Source organism: Musca autumnalis, unplaced genomic scaffold (assembly GCF_047663935.1).
Source record: "Musca autumnalis isolate F117 unplaced genomic scaffold, ASM4766393v1 scaffold_1, whole genome shotgun sequence".
Taxonomy (NCBI): Eukaryota; Metazoa; Arthropoda; class Insecta; order Diptera; family Muscidae; genus Musca; species Musca autumnalis.
This window is the reverse complement of record NW_027411644.1, coordinates 162,778,978-162,803,321: the sequence shown is the minus strand read 5'-3', so window position 1 is coordinate 162,803,321 and position 24,344 is coordinate 162,778,978. Positions and strand designations below refer to the sequence as shown.

The 24,344-nt window shown below is 36.8% G+C and overlaps 1 protein-coding gene across 2 annotated transcripts; it reads right to left on the bottom strand.

Moving 5' to 3' along the window:
- Positions 1 to 11,199: 11,199 nt before the first annotated feature.
- On the bottom strand, positions 11,200 to 17,964 carry LOC141390932 (serine protease ea-like). Of its 2 annotated transcripts, none has more exons than XM_073963861.1 (4): positions 17,813 to 17,964; positions 12,370 to 12,557; positions 12,125 to 12,302; positions 11,200 to 12,033 (listed from the first exon to the last, which is right to left on the bottom strand). In XM_073963861.1, exons 1-4 carry the CDS (start codon positions 17,874 to 17,876, stop codon positions 11,309 to 11,311), a joined length of 1,155 nt encoding a protein of 384 aa, XP_073819962.1. In that variant the 5' UTR covers positions 17,877 to 17,964; the 3' UTR covers positions 11,200 to 11,308. The 2 variants fall into 2 exon arrangements, with proteins under 2 accessions (XP_073819962.1, XP_073819963.1); XM_073963862.1 differs by having other exon boundaries at positions 12,370 to 12,545; positions 17,813 to 17,948.
- Between the last annotated feature and the right edge of the window lie 6,380 nt (positions 17,965 to 24,344).

The following is a 24,344-nucleotide window of genomic DNA, read 5'->3' as shown; positions in this document are numbered from 1 at the left end:
AGTCGTCATCCCAAACAAAAAACGCCAACCCTCCTAATTGTGAGACCGGGCACCGTCGAAATGTTGTTTATTGCTGTAGTATGCAATTCCAACAAATTAATTGCTAGTGAAGTTGCTAGAGTTTTGGTAGTGCCAAAAAATTTTCGATCAGAGTGTTTCATTGCGCACGTATCTATTTGAGCTAGCAATTGACACTTGGGTATAAAAAATTTCTTGTTGAAAAACAAGAAACATGGAAACTGATGAAGATCTGTGGCGAGATCTGAAACTATAGTATTCCCTGCCTTACCCCTTGGTAAACATCGCCAATTTTTTCCCACTAATAAATTAAAGTTGGTTTTAATAAAATATTAAAACAACGACTATGGGATTAAGCCTGACTTTTTTGAAAAACAAAATAGAAGTCGTCATCCCAAACAAAAAACGCCAACCCTCAAAATTTCTTTTAAATTTTTTTCTCAAGTTTTGTTATACAGCTATCAAACCAATCAAATTAGAAGCAAACAACCAACTACAAAAATGTACCTCAGACCTCAATAAACATCTTTCTAGAATATACGGCTTCTGCTCCATAGATACTAAACAGTTCAAAAAATTCAAGAAAACAATCAACCACAATATTGTAGCAACGGAAACAATAAACAACTTTCTGGAACATACTAAATGGCTATGAACGGTTCTTAATGGTAAAAATAGTAAAAATCTTTTGAAAATATCTAATTTTTATACTTTCTTCTCCGACTCTGGTCCAAAAATTAAGGATACAGTCAACTACAAAAATGTACCTTAGATTTCAACAAACAAGTCTATAGAACAAATGAAGATTCTAGGAACGATTCTTCAAGCTCAAAATTCGATTATTTTAGATCATTCTTTCCTGTTCAGGTCCGTAAATAACAAACCTTTCAAATTTCCTTGAGTTTTTAACAGTTTGTTATTTCCAAACCTGAGCATGGGGAATGTTAAAAATAATTTAATTGTTCTTGAATTTCAGCCCTAAGGATCATTCCTAGAATTTTCATATGTTCTAAAAAGTTGTTTATTGAAATCTTAGGTACATTTTTGTGGTTGACTGTATCCTTAATTTTTGGGCGGTTGCGTATCTTTGGACCAGAGTCGGAGAAAAAAGTATAAAAAATTGATGGCTTTCCTTTTGAAATACGCCTACCAGGAGCGGAGATATTCGTATATGAATCAAGTGTTGAATCTTTTTCACATATTTTTTGGCCATTTTGACCTATGAATATTATCCGACCATCACCCAAAATAGACTTATTCCTCTATGGGACCCCCATTAACTCTCAAAATTCCGTGACGATCCGATCAAAATTGCGACCTGTAGTGTGATTAAAAAAATGGAATAATATGATATATTTCCATTTATATCACCAACGAGGACCTATTTTACATCGTTAGAGAGGTGATATTTTTTACTTTCATTGCCAGGTTTTGCTTTTGGTGTACTCCTTATAGAGGCTGGGATATTTGAGTAAATGTTGACGTTTTCTCCATATAAGTTTTTTGCCCATTCCGACCAGTGAATATTATCTGGCCATCACCAAAATGAGTAGTCTTCTTCCCCTCCGGGACCTCCATTTACCCCGAAAATTTCGTGACGATCTGATCAACAGTGCGACCTGTAGCGTGATTTAAAAAAATGGAAAAATGGGATGAATTGCCAACTATTGCGACATCTCCGTTATTTGACCACCTACGCCAACCTACTTTGCATCATTGTAAAGATGGGATTTTCTACTTTCGTAGTCAGACTGCTTTTGGATAGTCGCCAAAAAAATCTGTGATATTGGTCATTATTATTAAAATCGCAAGAATGAAAGTTGGATTTCAGTTGCGACTATATTGATATCTTCGTTGTTTGACCACCTACGACAACTTACTTTACATCGTTAGAAAGGTGATATTTTCTACTTTCAAGTTTTGCTTTTGCTAAACCCCCTCGTAGATGCTGGGATATTTGCTTTTGAATAAAACGTTGACGTTTTCTCCATATAAGTTTTTTACCCATTCCGACCCCTGATTATTATCCGGCCATCACCAAAATCAGTAGTCTTCTTCCTCTCCTATATCCCAACTAACCACCAAAATTTCGTGGCTATCCGATCAAAATTGTGAACTATAGCGTTATTTAAAAAAAAACTATGTGTGTCCGTCCGTCTGTCCATCTAAATCTTGTAATCACGCTGCAGGTCGCAATTTTGATTGGGTGTTGATGGTGGTCCCTGAGGGGAAGAAGCCTATTCATTTCGGTGAGTGGGCCGTAATGGGAAAAAACTTATTTGGAGAAAAAGTCAATGTTTTTTCCTAAGCGAATATCTCATTTTCTATAAGGGGTATACCAAAAGCAAAACCTGACAACGAAAGTAGATGTTAAGTAGGTTGTGGTAGGTGGTCAAACAACGAAGATATCACAATAGTCGCAAATTAAACCCAACTTTTCATTTTTGCGATTTTAGTTATAATGACGAGAATCACAGACGTACTTGAAAAGTACAAGGCCGATATTACTGCCATACAGGAAATAGGATGGATTGGGAAAGGCGTCACAACAACACTGTATTATAGCTGCCATGACGTAAAGCATGAGTTTGGTTGCGGATTTGTAGTTAGTTAGTTAAAACATCTGGTATCCAGCTTCACCCCAGTGAATGAAAGAATTGCTGCAATTCGAATAAAAGCTAAATTCGTCAATATCAGCATTATTTGCGCTCATGCTCCCACTGAAGAAAAGGACGAACAGGCCAAAGATATATTTTACGAGCGCTTAGAAGAAACATATGACCGTTGCCCCGTCCATGACATTAAAATCATTCTAGGCGATTTTAATGCCAAAATTGGAAAGGAGAATATCTTTGGCCCAACAGTCGGGAAATTCAGTCTCCACAGTGAAACATCTGACAATGGTATGAGGCTGATAGAATTTGCAGCTGCAAAAAACATGGTAGTTAGCAGTACCAGATTTAATCATCTCGATATTCATAAGGGCACCTGGCTTTCTCCAGATCAAAGAACAAGTAATCAAATTGATCATGTTGTAATAGATGGAAGACATTCATCCAGCGTGTTGGATGTACGATCGGTCCGAGGCGCAAACATTGATTCGGACCATTACCTTGTTGCAGCAAAGGTACGTACTCGTCTAAACGTTGCAAATAAAGCACGAACAGACACAACGCGGAAGTAGGACATCGATAGGCTGCAAACACAACAGATAGCCACAGCATATTCCACTCAACTAGCCCAATTGCTTAACGCGAGCACTCCTTGTCCCGATAACATAACAACACAATGGCAACATATTGCCCACTCCATGCAAACAGCCGCAAAATTTATACTTGGATTCCAGAGACCTCCACAAAGGAATTCATGGTATGACCAGGAGTGTCGTGCTGCTACCGAAGAGAAAAATGCGGCATATAGAGCTACTTTACAATCAGTAGCAACGCGTAGCGCACGAGAGAGATATCGGGAGAAAAGGAGAGAAGAGAAACGTCTTTTCCGCAAGAAAAAGAGAGAGATGGAAAAGCGGGAGTGTGAAAAGATCGAGATGTACAGGAGCCAGAATGAAGTCCGAAAATTCTACCAAAGAGTGAAACATCAGACAGATGCCTTTGGTACAGGCACATCCTCCTGTAGAGACCAGCAAGGTAATCTGGTAACAGATACAGATAGCGTACTCAGGATATGGAAGGAACATTTCTCCAATCTGCTGGTATCCAATAGTAGCGAAGAAAATGATACCACAGATCCAATCCCAGAAGATGGTATAGAATGTATACCACCCGGCCAAGATGAGGTAAAAACAGCAATCAACCGTCTGAAGAATAATAAAGAAGCAGGAGCCGATGGCTTACCAGCCGAGCTGTTTAAAACCGGAGGCGACGCGCTGATAAGGTGTATGCATCAGCCAGTTAGCACCACCTGGCAGGAAAAACGCGTACCCGACGATTGGAACCTGAGCATCCTATGTCCCGTCCACAAGAAAGGAGATTAGACTGTATGCTCCAACTATAGGGGCATAAGTCTTCTCCCTATTGCCTATAAGATAGTGTCAGGGATATTTTGCGAACGACTAAAGCCAATGGTCAACGAAATAATTGGACCATACCAATGTGACTTTAGACCTGGCAAGTCCAGCATTGACGAGATATTTACCCTGCGGCAAATCCTAGAGAAGACCCAAGAGATGCAGATCGACCTATTTCACCTTTTTGTCGATTATAAAGCAGCATTCGACAGTCCCCTCCGATCAAAGGTATTCCATTCAACGTCTGAATTTGGTATCCCCGCAAAGCTAGGTTCTCAGTTAAAATTGGAAAGAACCTCTCCGAATAATTTTGTACCAAAAGAGGTTTCAGACAAGGAGACAGCCTTTCGTGTGACCTATTCAACATTTTGCTGGAAAAGGTAATACGAGAAGCAAATGTCAAAAGAAATGGCACAATTTACACCAATAGCCACATGTTACTTGCTTATGCTGATGACATAGACATCATGGGACGATCAGTAAAGGAAGTAACTGATACCTTTAGGAAGGTCGAAGCAGAATCTGCGAAAGTGGGTCTGACGGTAAACAGCGAAAAGACCAAATTGATGGTGTCGACCGCCAAAGCTTCCATAGAGCTCGGACCAACTGTGGAAGTTGGTATCTATAATTTTGAGGTAGTTAAAGACTTCGTCTACCTCGGCACTACCATAAACACAACAAACAAGGTCAGTTTTGAAATAAGAAGAAGAATTGTATTGGTCAATAGATGCTACTATGTTTTAAATAAGCAATTTAAAAACAAAGCCACATCTCGTCAAACAAAAATAACACTATACAAAACGCTGATACTACCCGTGCTAATGTATGGCTCCGAAGCATGGATACTTGCGCAAGCAGATAAGGCAGTGCTTGGTGTGTTTGAGAGGAAAATTCTTCGAAAGATCTACGGGCCGATTTGCGTTGACGGTGAATATCGACGTCGTATGAACCACGAGCTATATAAGCTATACAAAGACATGAATATAGTTAAACGTATCGAGATGCAACGATTGCGTTGGCTAGGCCATATCATAAGAATGAGCGATGATGAACCCGCTAAAAAGGCGTATGAATACATGCCACATGGCGGTGCACGCAGAATCGGCAGGCCTAAGCTTCGATGGAGCATACAAGTGGATGAAGAAATGAAAAGGCGCGGTATTCCAAAGAGTCAAGCGAAAAACAGAGAGGAATGGAGATCTTTTCTTAGTTCGGTCTATGGAACAAATGTTCTGTAATGGGCCAACTAAGTAAGTAAGTAAGTACTCATTTAAATATGCAAAAGAGAGATAAAATCAAGCTTACTACTGTCGAACCGTTTATAGAAAACCACGGATATAACGAACAATTTGTTACCATTACTTATTTTTCTTGCACTGAAATTGTAAACATCAACAATTTTATGTTTATTATATATTTCATCAAACCAAAATACGACAATTTTACGAGTTGTTCTGGAGAAGTGGCCTAATGAAAACTGATAAATATTAAAAAATGGGCAAAATCGGGGTTTACAACCTATTAATATCAATGCGGAAGACTTTCAGTAATGTGTTAAGTGGCAAAATCACGGCCAAACACGGTCAATTTAGTAAAAGTCTATATGAAGTGAGAAAAATAAAATATATTTTTTACTTTTTATTTTTGGACGCTACATAAAATGTTTAAGGTATATTATATAATAAATAAGTGGAATTCTATTCAATTTTACATAAATTTATATTTTTATTTTTTTTCACGATTTTAACCACATAAAAATAGGCCTTATAATTAATTACTTTTTTCTTTTTCTTCGAAATTCTCAGTTTGACTGCAACTTAACCGCGATAATGGCGGTATTTTGAAAAATGTCATTTATATTCATAAATTTTGACATGTTCTTTTTTCAATGTCAACTAAAAAAAATATTAATATTAATAGTTGCAAAATCGACGTTCTACCTCAAAAACTGTGCAGATTACCTATAGTGGTTTGGTTGGGAATTTCCAAAGCAAAGCCTGGGTATGAAAGTATCTTTGGCCAAATAACGGAGATATCGCAATAGTCGGTAATAGGTACATTTAATTTTTCCATTTTTTCAAAACACAATACAGGTTTTAAGGGTTAATGGGCGTCCCATAGAGGAAGAAGTCTATTGATTTTGGTGATGGTCGATTTTAGTAGTCGCATTCCAAAAGGAGAGCCCGTCAATGGATGAGGAAAATATCAACTTTAGCTTTGTTCCTTTACTTTTTTAATGGTAAAAGTGGTAAAAGAGAAAAGTGTCCAAATTGCTCTCTCATGAACAGTTTTAGCAGAAAAGTAAAGGAACGAAAAATTGGTAGAGCTGGTAGTAATGTCAACAAGTAAAAAGTCGTTAAGATCGGCCGGGCCGAACTTTTTATACCCTCCACCATAAAATAGTCTTAATTAAAATTGAATAATTAGGGTCCTTTCACAATTTTAGGTGGAACAACTTTTCGACAATGGATAGACTCCTACTGCCTAGGGTGTCCAAAAAACCGGTTTTTCCAAACAAAACGGTTTTCGGTTAACCGAAATTTTAATTTTTTTAAAAACCGGTTTTCGGTTTTCAAAAATTTTCAAAACCGGTTAACCGGTTTAAACCGGTTTTGTTAAATAGGTACAAATTTTCTCATAATTGATATATAATATTTGATTAAAAATGTGCGGCAAGGGGTAAATTAAGTATAACGAATTCGTTATTATATAATTATCTCATGATATTCTTGTTATTTGACAATAAACCTCGAACAGGGACAGGGGGACAGCAAAAATAAGACCGAAATTCTGTCCTAAGGATAGTAAAAGTCTTTACAAATATAAAATAGTGTACCAAAAGAATTGAGTTTATTAAGTTCGGATTCTTCGTCTTGCTTTGCCAATCTCAAATTATCGTGAAATTATTGAAAATTCGGCGGCTATTTGAATAATGACTAAGTTGGACAAACATTCGTTTAAAATTGTAGCTACTATAGCTCTAGTTCCTAGTTCACTGCATTAGTTCCAAAATGTATGAGTAACTTCATAAAAACTAACGTGTGATATAACGTATACGCAGATTTTTCATACAAATGGTGTGTACCATTGGAACTAAATTGGCACAACTCTACATTTTATACAAAATATTTTTCAAATTTGAACGTATTTGACATTTAAAACTTTGCCGTACCTTGTGTTAGTTAATTAGTTTACCTTCAAAAATACAATTGTAATGAAATATTAAAAATATTACTATATTTTTAAAACCGGTTAACCGACACAAATAACCGGTTTTTCGATTAACCGAAAATCACGTTTTTGGCGAAAACCGGTTTCGGTTTTGTAACTCAAAACCGGGTAACCGGTTAACCTGTTTCGGTTTTGGACACCCTACTACTGCCTCCCACTATTGCCCAGCAAAATTTGAAGGAAGGGGTTCTATGCGATGACGTGATTTCATGGCATCTTTTACATTGTTTCAAACCAAGCCGTGAAAGATCCGATCTTTTCATTAGCATTTCCACCAATGCAAAAGAAGTCGTGAAAGGTCCGATCTTTTCATCAGCATTTGAACCCATGCAAAGGATGTCGTGATAGATCCGATCTTTACATCAGCATTTGAACCCATTCCATCGATCCAATAGAGATGAATTTAGTGTTTTTCTTTATAGAATTGTTTCTAAATATATAATATTAATTATTTACAATAGGTTTGATGTTGTCGGAGACTCGAAATCACAACGGACGTTGTTGAAACTCTCGTCGTAATGATTATGTCATTGCAAAGGATTGGTGAAAATGACATGCCAAAGCATTGATAGAAATGACATGCCAAAGCATTGGTGAAAATGACATGTCAAGGCATTGGTGTAAATGACATGCTTTGGATCCAAAAATGAATAGCATCTTTTGGGGTCCACGCTCATATAAAATTCATCGATGAAGATGCTAAAAAGATGACATGCCAGCTTACTTCCACCCATGATTGAATGGCATCTTCGGCATCGAACATTTTGCTGGGTGCTTAAATTACACTGTGAACACAAATGTTGGGGCAGAGATAATTTCTTTTGGAGATGAAAGCCCTTGGTGTGTGTATATTAAAAACCCCGAAGAAAGGCCTTGGTGAGTATATTATGAACCCCGAAGGACAGATCCGCCGTGAGTCGAACTTCCGCGTTATGGCATGATGAAGTTTTTGCAAGAGACCCTGTAAGCCATCATAAATTAGCATTATATCTTTGTTTGTTGTTTTTGTAGAGCACTTAAGCAACAGTGAACAAAGATATAACGCTAATTCCTGATTGCCCACAGGGTCACAAAAATTTCATCACGCCATAACGCGGAAGTTCGACTCACGTCGGATCTGTCCTTCGGGGTTCATAATATACTCACCAAGGCCTTTCTTCCCCAAGAGGAATTTTCCGTGCCCCAGACTTTCACCTCCATTTGGTTGCACAGTGTTATCTAGTCTAATCTAAAAAAATATGTTCAGCTAGGTGAAAGGTACCACCTACGGGCTATATCAAAGAGTGAACCTATCTTAAAATTTTTTGGCGGAAAAGTTTTATAGCTGCAGGGAACTTCAAGAGTCAAATTGAGGGTAGTTTCTTCAAAACAATGTAGACCCTCAAAAATGGACCCATGTTGACGAATTTTAGTGAGCGGGAGGTACAGTTATATGGGGGATATACCAAAACATGGACCTATATTGACGATTATTTTTGAATAGACCAAATTGTAGCTAGAATTCTCAAAATACCGATCATTACAGCTAGTTCGGTTAAAAATTGCAGCTAAAATTCTCAAAATACCGAAAATAGGGAGATACCGTTGTATGGAGCTATACCAAAACATGGACCTGTGTTGACGATGTTTCGTTGTAGATATTTTATGATCACTGAGAACTTCAAATGTCAAATTACAGCTATTTCGGTTAAAAACTATAGCTAAAATTCTCAAAATACCGAAAATTGGGAGGTACCGTTATATGGGGGCTATACCAAAACATGGACCTATGTTGACGATTTTTGGTGGAGATGTTTCATGACCACTGAGAACTTCAAATGGCAAATTACAGCTAGTTCGGTTAAAAATTTTAACTAAAATGCTCAAAATACCGAAAATCGGGAGGTACGGTTATAAGGGGACCACACCAAAACATGGACCTATGTTGACGATGTTTGGTGGAGATGTTGCATGACCACTGAGAACCTCAAATGTCAAATTGCAGATAGTTCGGTTACAAATTCTGGCTAAAATTCTCAAAATACCGAAAATCGGGAGGTACCGTTGTATGGGGGCTATACCAAAACATGGACCTATCTTGACGATGTTTGGTGGAGATATTTCATGACCACTGAAAACCTCAAATGTCAAATTGCAGATAGTTCGGTTAAAAATTGTGGCTATAATTCTCAAAATACCGAAAATCGGGAGGTACCGTTTTATGGGGCCTATACCAAAACATGGATCTATGCCCATATCCTTTGGTATATAAGTTTGTTGATCACTAGGAACCCTACGTGTCAAGTTATAGCTAATTCGGTCTACAAATGTGGCGAAGAACGTCAAAATTCCTCAAATCCGGAGGTACCGTTATATGGGGGCTATACCAAAGAGTGGACCGATATAGCCCATCTTCGAACTTGACCTATGGCAAAAAGACTCTCGGGTGCAAAATTTCAGCACTCTATCTCAATTATTGCGGACGCTAGAGTGATTACAACAGACGGACGGACAGACGGACATGGCTAGATCGTCTTAGAATTTTATCCTGATCAAGAATATATATACTTTATAGGGTGGCAAATGATTAGTTCGATGTGTTACAAACGGAATGACAAACTTAATATACCCTCCATACTATGGTGGAGGGTATAAAAAGAAACATAAAAATTCAATTTTCATATTTTATTTCACAGTTTTTAACTTAGTTTTGTCAGCGTTCGACTTTTTCTTCTGTTTTTCGTCCATTTTTTCTTCATTGTGAAATAATCGTCAAACTAAAGTCGAAAAATCAGTTCTACCATTTTTTAACGTGCAGAAATTTGTAGGGTAGCCTGTGGTAGAAGAGAAAGGCATTTGAGCTCTCTCATCTCTCTCACTCTCTTAAAAATTGTTGCGTTACCAAAATTTGTGAAATGCTTGTGATGTTGAAAAATACGCTGGGATATCCTAATTTCCATGTCAGATATTTCTGCTACTTTTGAACATATTCCAAGGATTAATACAAAATGTGGCATTTATAGTAAAATATCAGAGTTATTGGAGGCGCTAAGCTATCACAATTTTAATATTTTCAAATTTTTACTTTAATGACAAATACCTCTGCTTCCATTTGGTGTAGTAAAGACATGTAAATTGCTAATCAAGAAGACCACCAAAACTTTCAATCAGTACCAAGTAGATGTCGACAGTAGTCAAATATAAAATTAAATATTCATTTGTTTGGTTCATTTGACTTTGGGGGGTTTCTCTCAATCTTTTTAATTAAGGGCATTAGTATGCTGGCGTTTTAGTGGCGACTACTTACTACTCTTTCGTTAGATTATATTTGTTCACATTCGCTTGGCACTTTAAAAATTTGGGACCATCTATCTTGGATAACCAAACACTGGTTTGAACTCCGAATTCCCTTTGCGTACTTGTCCGTACATGATGCCACAGCATATGGGCCACAGTGAAATCTTCTTGAGCCAAATAGTGTACCTTCCAAAGGGTTTGGACATATTTTCTATAAGAATTGGCTGTAATTTCACGTTATAGCATATCTCTGTCGGCAAAGTCGATTGATATGTTTTACTTGTTCGTATATAACAAGAAACAAAGTGTAGATTTGTAAAAATATTCACATATAGTCAATGTAATTGTGCGGAAGTGTGGACAATAAAATCAGCATACGAAAAGAAATTGGAGTCATTCGAAATGCGGATATACCGCCGCATGTTGAAAATACCGTGGACTGTCTTTGTATCAAACTATAGAGAAAGCAGCATCTTTGTGGAACTTGAGATCTCACGACAAACAATGTAGACTTCTCTCATAATAGTGAGTGCACCCGATTCATATTAGCTTAATGATGTGGTACCTACATTTTAATAACCGAGCCCGACGCACGACTGGCTAAGGGGTATTTCTGTCACCGCGGAAATAAAAACTCAAACAGGATATCTTAAAATCGCGAATAGAAGGAAGCAAACCTTAATGTTTATGTTTATTTCAATATTTTATTACAATTAAATATTAAAATATTAAAAAAAAAAACAATTACAAAACTATTCATGGCAAAAGATTATCAATTATCCAATCCATATAACTATCAACTCTCGTATAGACACCGGGATAACCTTTTAATCCACATGGCGTTGGCCCATATGACACAATACCGATTGCAACATAACGATTACGTCCATTTAAACGTTGCATGGCCATGAGAGGACCCCCAGAATCTCCACTACACGCATCAACACCTTTCTCACCACCAGCACACAACTGGTAATGCGAATTAATGGCTTTGCCATATTCTCGATAAAGGTTTTGACACTGTTTAATATTCCATTCGTTTATCGTGATTTTTAATTTTACTTTACTAGATAGCCCACTTTCGGTTGCACCCCATCCTGCCACCTGCATAACATTAGATGTCCGTGGTTTATTAGTCAGCGGCAAACATATGGGTATTATATAGCCTGAAGTAGTTGGCACACTATCCACTAGACGTATTAAGGCGATATCATTAAATTGATCATTGGATTCTGGTATATATCCGGGATGGGCAATGCCATAATCAATAAGAATATCCATATAAGGTTCGACGCAATCTTTTAATCCATGAGAGTCAAAGATGCAATCGGGATCTTGTACTAAATCCCATTCTCCTAAACGTACAGCATACAATTCCCATCTGGGTGGTAAGCTAGGATGTTTAAGACAATGTGCGGCTGTTAAGACATAACGGGCGTTTATAAGACTGCCGCCACAATGAAATCCAAACTCGTCAGGACCTAAAATTAAGGAAAAGTTAGGTCTAGAAGAATAGTTAACTTTTTTAACGTTATGATGAGGTTATCTATAAACATATGTGTTTCAAATTACCCGTTTTGTATTGAATTAAAGCCATCCATGGAAATTCATTGATTCCTGTTTTGTTTCCGCCTATTATTTTATTCGACCATGCTTTTCCACATTTTCCAGGTTCGGGTAATAAATTACCAGGGGTTTGCCCTGTTCCATTGGTTCTTCTCCTGTTAGAAAACTCTTCAGGACAGCACACCTGTAAAATATTTAAGAACCATTTAATATTGAATTTGTAACTGTAAATGTGGATGGATTGATTTTACTAATATTTTTTCCTCAGCAAAATGTTTTGAAGTGTCGCGACCACACTGACTATTAGTTAGAAATGTTCGACTTTCCTCAGTCAGGTTCGAGGTTAAGACATTTATTAGGTAATTGCATTCTCTAATTTGTACACATATTCCTTTTACTTGGTGCGGATTTATGCAGGTGCCATACGCTAAAAATGAAGCTGAGGATCAGAGGTTTTAATAAGTAAAATAATGTTGCAGATAAATTATTTCAGAGAGAGAGAGAGACAAACAGAGATATATTTTTTCGAACCTGATCACACACTTATACCCAAACCATCTCCATACGTCAACCCTACTGATCTTAACACAACATTTCAGAATTCCAGGACTATCTCTCAATACCCAATACCTCAACCCTACTGGCCTTAATACAAAATTTCAGTATTCCAGCACTATCTACAATACCAAGTTTTTATATTGTAATGTACTTTTCGTGCATTTACAGTACTCATATCCAAAGCGACCTTATCATAACTCTACGCGCCAACACTGACCCCAATACCAGATTCATAATTCCAGCTCTATCCTTTACCAAAATTCCATTTTCCTACTTGGAGTGTCGCCCCTGGGTGGCGGATGGGAAGGGGTTGTTGTGGGATGTTAAATCAGGATTGTCTGAATGTAGCCTTCGATAGACCTGATCCAATATTTATCTTCAACCTTAGGGATCTCCTGGGGATCTGATACAGAGAGTAATCTCCAACAATGTTTGCTAATTTCCCCTATGCACTCTGCGGATCCTTTGGATCCCCAGTGGATCAAAATCGGATCGGGGTAGTTCCCCTAAAATAAAGTTACGATGCAAGGCCTAAATAACCCATAGCCGACGGCAAGCGTTGGTGATATCACAAGCCATGTGCCGTCGAGATCAAGTGATTGTGATCCGGTTGTGTGGATGCCCTAGCAGCTATAGCTGTGCTACCTACGAATGCAGAAAACATTAACGATAAGAATGATGACGAATCGGTGATCTCTAAGGAAAACGACTGATTTTTTGGACGGGCACGACCTACATGGGACTCTGAAGACTATCAAAGATAGCGTAGAGAAACATAGTAGGGATCTCTTCGACTAACCGGAAAGACTTGTTCCAAAAGATCAGAGTCATCAAATACCCCTGGAGTACATATTACTCAACTTGACCCTAGCCGACGTCGAGCTGGAAGCCATGATGATCGTAGCCAACTGTAGAAGACGTGAGTAAAATAATGAGGAATCCAAGGAGGCTCAGACAACAGGCAAGGACAGATATGCTAGAGAAGTCAAGGATACTAGGCACGTACTGTAAGATATCTACGCAAATTCGTGGGATGAGACCCGAATTTGGATACAGAAAGGAAGTCTTCTTTATCAGAAGCAAGTTTAGATACATAAGGAAATTCGAGAGAACTTACCCTCATGTACCCCGGCGAGAACTTCAGTTGGACAAGATATTACTTCCAGCAATCGCAGTTGTTAAAACCAAAGCCTCTAAAGAATCCGCGAACGGCTGGAAAGATGACGAATCGGCGATATCTAAAGACAACAATAAAGTCAAAATGAGTCCAAACCTGTCTACGGTTAACAGGATCGTTCTTTGAATGGGAACGACCTATACGAAGGCTAATAAAGCTTAGAGAGACCAAGTAGGGGGATCCTCGAACAACTGGAAAAACTTTATCAAAAGAGCAGAGTCATGACATACCTCCGGAAGACATGCTACTCAACTTGACCCTAACTTACGTTGAGCTGGACACCACAGTGATCCCAACCATGCTTACTTGCCAAGACGAGAGTGAAATGGAGGAAGGGAATATGGACTCAAATGCTCAATTGGCAGTAAGTCCAAAACCAGTTTGTTCTATATTGGCAAATATCGGTAATAAACTTTAAAGGCAGGATGCAACTAAATCATTGACTGATGATATGAGGCTCCAACAATAGTCAATGATCCTTAGGACAGATTTGCCAGAGAAGTCAAGGACACTGCTGTGATGTACATATCTACGTAAATTCAGGAAGAAATTCTTCTTCATCAGAAGCAAGTTGAGGTACGTTAGGAGATTCGAGTAAGCATACCATCATGTATCCTAGCGCGAACTTCAGGTGGACAAGATAGACCTTCCATCCCTTGTAGTTACTCAAACCGAAGCTTCTGAAGAAGCTGCGGTGGCAAGCAAGAAAGTTGAAGTGACGAAACCAACTGCTCAAAGCAGAACTCAATCTCTGCTCCGAAGCCCAACCCAGAAGGTAATGAAGAAGACTAAAGAGTATACTCCTAAATCAAGCGTAGGGATCTGCCTCTAAGCCCGATTCAAAACCGAAAGGCAAAGGTAAAATGAAATTGTGCCACAGGCTGCAAAGAAGTCGAGGTGCTTGGGCAACTGAAAAACCATCTATTTCAGAGAATATGGACAAACTTCCACAACAAAAAGCTGTAAAACGGGTTCGTTCTGACCTTGTTAGGCCAACTGAAAAACCATCCTCTTCTGAGAAGACGGACAAAGCTCCACAAGAAAAACAAAACTATGTGTGTTTGTTCTTGGAGTCTTCACAAAAAGACAATGGTTTCTCAGGTGGACCTCATATGCTGCTCGCCTTGCCCAAAAAGCTAAGGAGAATAAGCCCAGTAATAAGAAGGCAGCCAACTCTTCGGAAAAAGCGACGTTCAAGGCACAAGGATAAATACGCAATAAATCTTATGCCAGACCGACACCAATGATGCTAGCTAACAACCTTCGAGTGGCAAACATTGTCAGAGCTGATCCGACGGGAAAATCGGTTGGATCAGTATCATTGTTTCTGATATGGTGTAAATCATGGTGACCGTCAGGTCGGCAATGCCTATCTTCAAAAGGCCGTCAAGGTCATTGAGTGCCATAACAATAATCGCGAGATTAATGGCCTAAATGAACGCCATTGGAGCACCACCTTGGAGCACGTCCGCCTTGCACTCACAAGGTCTGCGGTTCAATCCCTGACCAGAACATCAAAATTGTCGGTTATGGCAAAATTCCTCAGTGTAATGTTGGCTTCTCTACAAAGTGGTGTCGTATGACACGTCGCTTTTACTCGGCGATAAAAAGTAGGTCCCATATTATTGAGTCAATCAAATCCAATCCAATCAAAATTGAATCGGCGTGCACTAATTCATATAAGAGAAGTCTCCATTGTCCCTTCGGGGATGTTGTGGGAACATATTTATATATGTATGAGCTTTGGGCTAATCTTGTGTGGTCTCCATATCTGAATTACCATCCACAAAGCTATTTCCAGGATGGGTTCCTCCACCTACAGTGGAAAGGGAGCTCATACTGAAAATGTTTAAGTTTCAAAATCCAGATGTTCTTGGATGGATTCGGATCCGTCTCAATACACCTCACGCAACTCAGTAAGAGTAGGGAAGCGGCAAGCGCTACACATCCTGCAGGTTAATCTACATCATTGTAAAGCTGGTGCCGACGATCTACTGTTGTCCTTCACGAATTCTCCAGTAGACATTGTCTTACTTCAGGAGCCTTATATTTACAAGAATATGGTTTCTGGACTAAGCAATGTCAACTTTGACATCTACGATTTGTCCGATGGGGACAAGATGAGGACTTGTGTATTACAACTTATCTCTCTATATAAATCTAAATCTATATAAATCAACCCAGCTCTAATCCTTCCCCGTGTACAAAGTTGTACCAAATTTAGTATTATATCCTCCACCATAATATGTAGGGTATAATTAATTTTGTTATTCCGATTCGTCGAAGACCCTCTAAAGTATAAATATAAATTCATGATCAGCATAAATTCCAAGTAAGTCCTTTCGTCTGTTGAAATCAAGATACAGCTCGTAACATTTAAAGTAGAACTTTATAATTTGGTGCAAACGTTTCTATTACTCCTCACGGTGCTTTAAGCAACTGTTTTTGTGGATTCTGAAACTACAATGTTCATAGATGAAAAGAATCAAAAACCAAAAAAAAAGTCGCCGGAGCGCTTTTTAAATAAATCGCGATTCAAGTTGACATTTTTAGGGGTTTTTAAGGGTTTGTTTTGAAACTGCAAATCCTATCGAAGTGGGACTAAATAAAATGTTGTAGCTATGAAAATTCTCTAGAGAATTGACCGTTATGATTTGTTCCTAGGTTTTACAATTTTTGAGATATATAGATGTTCAGGCCACATTCTTAGTTTTTTTGTTAGGTTTTCACGATGTGCTTGAAAACGGTAAGTCTTAACGAAATGGGACTAGAGAGAATCTCTCACCTGTGAAAATTATCTACAAGATTGGCTTTCGCAATTATTTCCTAGGTTGTGCCATTTTCGAGATATACAATTTTATGTTGGGAAATTGCAATCATGACATTGTTTTATAAGGAGTCGAGACACTCAATGCATTGAACTTCTATATTTCAATTACCAAGCAGGACTATAGGAAAAGTTTGGAGTTTCAATTAACTGACATAATTTCGCATATGCATTTATCTAATGAAGTGCGATATATATACTAGTTCCCAAGTTTTGCCTTCGTCTGCCACAAAAACAACATGCAATACGCCTGAAGATCGGCTTAACCACCCGTGAAACGTAGCGTAATGGTTGAATGCGTGCTACTTCGGTAGACTCCTAATTTTTCAATGTATAATAGGTCTAATAAGCTCAACTCGAAAGAGAATTAATTAATTAAATATCACTATAAATGACCTTCGCCTTAATAAGGCAAAAAAAGGTAAAATCGTTTTTGTTTTTTCTCATCTATCAACATTGTAGTTTCAGAATCCGCAAAAACTTCCCAGATGTAAACACATTCCATTTAAAGTTGCTTCAAGAGCACGGTGACCTAGAATACTTGGTATTTAACAAGGGCTATATTGGTCCACATTATCCCACCGAAATGGCTGAAATTTGGTATTTAGTCTTCCATGGTGCTACAAAATTTGTCCCTAGAAACTTGTCGGTACAGGTCCACCTCATAGAACGGTACATCCCGATTTTCGGTATTTCGAGGGTTTTAACTTCATTTTCACAACGAAATGGCTGAAATTTGGTATTTAGTCTTCGTTGGGGTATAAAACTTTCTACCTGAAATTTGTAGGTACGGGTCCACGCCTTCATATAGCTCCTATAGAACGGTACCTCCCCATTTTTGTTATTTTTAAGATTGTGGCCTCAATATTCCACAGAAATTGCTGAATAAAACTAAAACTTTATAAAACTTTCATCCTGAAATTTGTTTGACTTATATAGCCCCTATAATGTTTTAGTAACATTGTTCAACCGAATTGACTGATATTTGGAATTAACACACACACAGTGAAACATTTGCAATTTCGTATTAAAAATAAAAACAGTTTTCTTTCTATTGCTCAATTCAAAAAATGCAGACTTATTTTTAAAATTGTGGCAAATAATCTATATTTATAGTTCATAATCTAGTTACCAGCTTTAGCCGTCGCACACAAACTAAGCAATAGGTAAATATTTCTCACGACTGCTGCAAACATTTCTTAAAGTTTATAATTAATCTCACGAACGCGAACGCATTGAGCTGAGCAATTCATGTCTTTACAAAACGCTAGTCAATCGTAAACTGAAAAGCATTTTACTGTACGTTCAAAATACCCCGAGCATTGATAAGCTACTCTCTGCTGTTGTTAACAGTAGAACTTGAAATTATTTGACATCAGGTTTCTTGAGATGCATTCTAGCGGAGTCATATTGTTGTATATTTATCTGGTATACAGATAAAAGGATAAATAAATGTTTTTTAATGGAAGGGAGTGTGTGTGTGTGTGACACCGGCCTACCTTTATATGACAAGCCCTTTTTCGTTGTTAAAACGTGCGAAAGCTGGATTTACAAGTTTTTGTCGTTCGTTTTGTCCATTTATGTGTTGGAAATTAAAGCACTTGGGTATATCACAGTTTATTATAACCTACACCACAATGTGGAAAGGGTATTGTAAGTTTGTTTTTCCGAAAATGCATTTAATACCCCGAAATATTCGTCGTAGGCCACCCATTTGGTATACCAAAATTCATATCTCCATGAGATAAAGCGATTTTGAGATGTGTGTCCTTTCGTCTATTAAAAATTGTAATCAACCTCCAGGCCGCAATTACGGACCAATTGTCAAGAAATTTTGTATGGGGGTCAGGTTCCCATTAACATTGTTTTTGGTAATGATCGTGCAATATTTAGGGGGTGAAGCGGACCAAAAACAATATTTTTATCCGACTTTGTAGCGGCCCTGTAGTTCGCAGTGATGGGGTGATCGACGCGAAATTTTAAGTGAGGTTTGGGTTTACGACAAAGAAGAAGCCTGCAATATAACATGATGAACAGATAATTCTGATTATATTTTTGTCGACCTTTGATCTTTTTATATTGTTGTAGTTTGTTCGGCTGTAGGTCTCTATTTAATAAAACAGTTTACATTTGTTTTATTTTATTTCCAATATTTCGGCCGTCTTCGACGGTCATCATCAGGGATCTTTATTTAAGTTAAAATAAACATGAGTATTAATTATATAAAACTAGCAAATGCCCGCTACTTCGTATGCGGAAAGGGAACAAAATATATATAACAATTTTTTAATACGGAAATGGTAAATACTGGAGATTCTGTTTTACTTAGACCTATTTTTATTACCAATATTTTTTTCGATTGTAGCCAGAATTTACTAAAAAAAACTGCCGTATCGCATCCCAACACAACTACCATATTTTTTATTTCGAGTTTCCAAAACTACGTATCATATTGCAAATTTCTGATTTGGTTTTACCCCTTCACTAACACAGCATTCCCTTCCAGTACGAATTTCCAAACACTAAACTTTATCTCACCCCTTCACAGCAACAATCACGCACATTTACAATGCAAGGTTCTAGCTTCAAAATGGCCATAAAAATCCACGTTTTCGTATATCCCCATATAACGGTACCACTCGGCTAAATGTATTTTAAAAGAAGAACAAATCTTTATTGTCCAATTCTTTTTAAATTTGGACCTTGAATACTCAGAGGATATAAAAGTTTAATTTAAAAAATGTCCACTTCAATCCACGTTTATTAGAAGAGATATTTTGAAGATTTAGAGTATTTTGACGATTTTCTGCACATTTTCCAACCGAAATTCGGAATTTGTGGCATGAAAGGTTAGAAAAACTTTTTTACAAAAAATTGTACTTAATGTGCACGGGCATGCCAACCGTATATAACAGAAAATTAGTTTGGAGGCATTTCAATTTAAGCTTTTTATAGGCTTTATTTAAATAACATCTAGTTAACAAAATTGTGGCATTGGACCACGTTTTCAAATTAACATACCAAAGCGGTCAGAACAAAAAACATTTTTGAAAAGATACTTCACGATTGACTACTTAATTTCAGTACATTATTTAGAAACGCCTTGGCGTTAACATCAAATCAATGGAACAATATTCAGTACAATTTTTCACACTCAGGACTTTGTCTCAAATTTTAAAGTAATCTTCATAACAAATATTTTTCCATTTCGTATTTTTTGTACAAATAGCGTATTTCCAAATTATATAATCCCAGCTTTAGTACCTTAACCGCTTACACAATACCAAAATGGTTTTGGTACCAACGTGTTACCCATCTCTTCGTATACATAGGTAAACGTTTCAAAAATTACTTCATTATATTCAACATATGTATATCCTAACCCCAATTCACTTTTCCAGCTTTATCTGTTCCCCTGAAACCCATTAGAGTACTATTTAGTACTTTTTGTATAAATAAGTACGAAATTTCAAAACCTCCTCCCTACCTCCACTCTAAACACCAATTGCTAATCTAATACCGAATTTCACAATTCAGTTCTACCCTTTACAAAATCACAAATTGTACAAAATTCTATACGATATAGCAAATACCAAAAGGTACCATTTAGCACTTTTCGTACACGATTTTCCAAAATGTACTTTCATATCTTAGCTTTATCCGTTCACCTAAACCCAATTTATAGCCAACGTAGTTCCATTTAGCACTTTTCCATAAGTACGAATTTCCAAAACTACCTCAAGCCTTCACTCACGCAAATAAACATTGTAGCGAGTTCCGTACCATTTAATACTGCTTCGTGCAAATTAGTACGATTTTCCAATGCTACCTCCATATCTCAATTCTATATTGCAACAGTAATTTTAATTCCAAATTTCAGGATTCCAGCTCTTCAAATGCAAATCCAAATCATACTAAACTCACTACCATTTAGGACTTTTCGACCTTTGGTACATCTTTCTTACTCTTCATCAGTGACCACCAATCCAAATTTCAGGATTCCGGCTCTATTCGTTAACCCATATCCAAATTGTACTATATTTAGTACTATTTAGTACTTTTCGTATACTTTTATTTCGAATTTCCAAAAACCTTTTTTTTTACTCTCCATCAGTGACCTTCATTCCAAATTTTAGGATTCCAGCTATATTCGTTCACCCAAACCCAAATTGTACTAAATATGGTACCATTTATTACTTCTCCTACTCTTATAGTTCGAATTCCAGAAACCTTTAATTTTTACTCTTCATCAGTGATTCTCATTCTAAATTTCAGGATGCCAGCTCTATCCGTTCACCCAAATCTAAATTGTACTAAATTTAGTACCATTTAGTTCTTTTCGTGCACTTATAGTTCGAATTTCCAAAAACCTTTCTTTGGGATTCTAGGTCTATCCGTTCACCCAAAATCCAAATTGTACTAAATTTAGTACCATTTAGTACTTTTCGTACCCTTATAGTTCGAATTTATAAAAACCTTTCATTGTTACTCTTCATCAGTGATCCTCATTCCAAATGTCTGTATTCCAGCTCAATCCATTCACCCAAATCAAAATTATACTAAATTTAGTACTTTTCGTACCCTTAAGTTGGAATTTCCATAAACCTTTCATTGTTACTCTTCATCAGTGACCCTCACTCCAAATGTTTGTATTCCAGCTGTATCCGTTCACCCAAACCCAAATTGTACTATATTTAGTACCATTTAGTACTTTACCTATACTTTTAATTAGAATTTTCAAAACCCTTTCTTTTTTGCTCTCCATCAGGGACCTTAATTCCAAATTTCAGGATTCCAGCTCTATTCGTTCACCCAAACCCAAATTGTACAAAATTTAGTACCATTTATTACTTTTCGTACACTTATAGTTCGAATTCCAAAAACCGTTCATTGTTACTCTTCATCAGTGACCCTCATTCCAAATGCCTGTATTCCAGCTCTATCCGTTCACCCAAATCCAAATTGTACTAAATTTAGTACCATTTAGTACTATTCGTGCACTTATAGTTCGAATTTCCAAAAACCTTTCTTTGTTACTCTCCACAAGTTACCCTAATTTCAAATTTCAGGATTGCAGCTCTATCCGTTCACACAAATCCAAATTGTACTAAATTTAGTACCATTTAGTACTTTTCGTACCCTTGTAGTTCGAATTTCCAAAAACCCTTTGGTACATCTTTCTAGCTCTCCATCAGTTACCCTCACTCCAAATTTCTAGCTCTTATCGTTTGCCTAATACAAAGGGTACCATATTTAGTATCTTTTAGTACTTTTCGTACACTTCTAGGTCGAATTTCCAAAAACCCCTACACACCAACAGCAACCTACACCCAAAATTTCAACTTTCTAGCTTTAGCGGTTTCGTCTGGGCGCTGATGAATCAGTCAGTCAATCAGTCAGTCAGTCACTCACCTCACTAAGCTCTTTTATATATCGACGCCTCCAAACAATAGTATGCTAAGTCGACTTAGCATGTTTTCAAGTTCTTTACATGTTTATATTTAACGTCCTTTAGCTTAAATTCTGTCAAATTTTGGTAATAATCGGACAATCCGAACAGAAGTTATAAACAAATATTTACTTAGCATAGTACTGAAGGTCAAAGAAATTTCCAAACTTTTAGAGCATGTCCTGCAAAACTCACTGTTCAGAATTAGCAAACTATTATTTGGAGGTGTCGAACGTCCTTTAACTTAAATTCTGTCAAATTTTGGTAATGATCGGTCAATCCGAACAGAAGTTATAAACAAATATTGACTTAGCATAGTACTGAAGTTCAAAAAAATGTCCACACTTTGAGAGCTTCTCCTGCAAAACTCACTTTTTAGACTTAGCATACTATTATATGGAGGTGTCGATATATAGATAGATAATAACAAAAATACAAAACAATATTTACTTTTTGGTATTATTCAACTAGCAAACAACTTTCATCCTTTGTCACTGGTGGTGTTGAACTGATGTTTCAGTTTTGGGTTTTGATGTTTCTGGATATATTTGTGCACAGTGTTCTGTGTCTGACTTATAATTTATTCTTTTTTCCGTAGGAACATTTATTATGTGGAGCATTTCCAACATATATCGACGTTTATAATTATCTTCTTGAGCTAAGATTTTCACATCCTTAAAGTTCGGAATGTGACCTGTTTGAGGTTTGTTTTTTGACTTTTGGCCAGACTTATGACCACTGAGTCTAGTCTTTAATTTTGTTTTTGTTGTGCCAACATACATATACCTTTTGGCATATGTTGGACTCGTCTCCATTGCATGCTATTCTGTATACTAAATTTGATTTGTCATCGTTAGGTATTTTGGATTTTGTGTTGCTGAAAAACTTGTTGTTTGTGTTGGTACTTTTTAGAGCTATTTGGTACTGTTCCTTATTGTATAAATTGGATCTAGAGAATCGCTCTGAGAAACCATGCACATATGTTGATCGTTTGTATATTTTTGTATCTCTTTCTACATTGTTGGATGTTTTTGTTTTTGCTTGTATAATTAGTTGATTTATTGTGTGTTTAGGAAAATCATTCATTTGTAGAATTTTGCGAATCTTCTTCTCATTTTTGGAATGAAATGTTTGATCGCTGATATTGAATACCCTCCTTATAAAGTTGGTCACCGTGTTTATCCTTATTCTCCTTGGGTGCTTTGAGTGAAAATTTATGATCCTACCCGAGGCAGTCGGTTTTTGATACCAATCCACAAGTAGTCGGTTTCCCTATCTCTGCACCACCGCGTCTAGATATGGTAATTGGTTGTTACTTTCATATTCCATTGTGAATTTAATTTGTTTATTAAAGTTATTCAAGGCCATTAATGTATTCTCTATTTGGTTTTTCTTTATAATACAAAAAAGTATCATCAACGTATTTTGTTATTATCATCGGTTTCACCTTTAAGGTTTTGATTGTTTCATGGAGTAGTTCTTCCATTACAATATCGGCGACAATAGGAGAAATCGGTGACCCCATAGGCATTCCCTTCTGTTGTTCATAAACTTTATCTTTATATATGAAGTATCTTGAATCTTTAATGCATAATATTAAACTTTCAATAAAAATGTTTATTGGTATGTTGGTGTGTTTTTCTAAAACACACAAAATACCTAACGATGACAAATCAAATTTAGTATACAGAATAGCATGCAATGGAGACGAGTCCAACATATGCTAAAAGGTATATGTATGTTGGCACAACAAAAACAAAATTAAAGACTAGATTCAGTGGTCATAGGTCTGACCAAAAGTCAAAAAATAAACCATTAGAACAAAAAACTGCCCTGGCAGTACATTGTTCTCAAACAGGTCACATTCCGAAATTTAAGGATGAGAAAATCTTAGCTCAAGAAGATAATTATAAACGTCGATATATGTTGGAAATGCTCCACATAATAAATGTTCCTACGGAAAGAATAAAGAATAAATTATAAGTCAGACACAGAACACTGTGCACAAATATATCGAAATGTCATCCAGAAACATCAAAACCAAAAACAGAAACATCAGTGCAACACCACCAGTGACAAAGGATGAAAGTTGTTTGCTAGTTGAATAATACCAAAAAGTAAATATTGTTTTGTATTTTTGTTATCTATCTACATATATAATATATATATATATTATATATATATATATTATATATATTATATATATATATATATA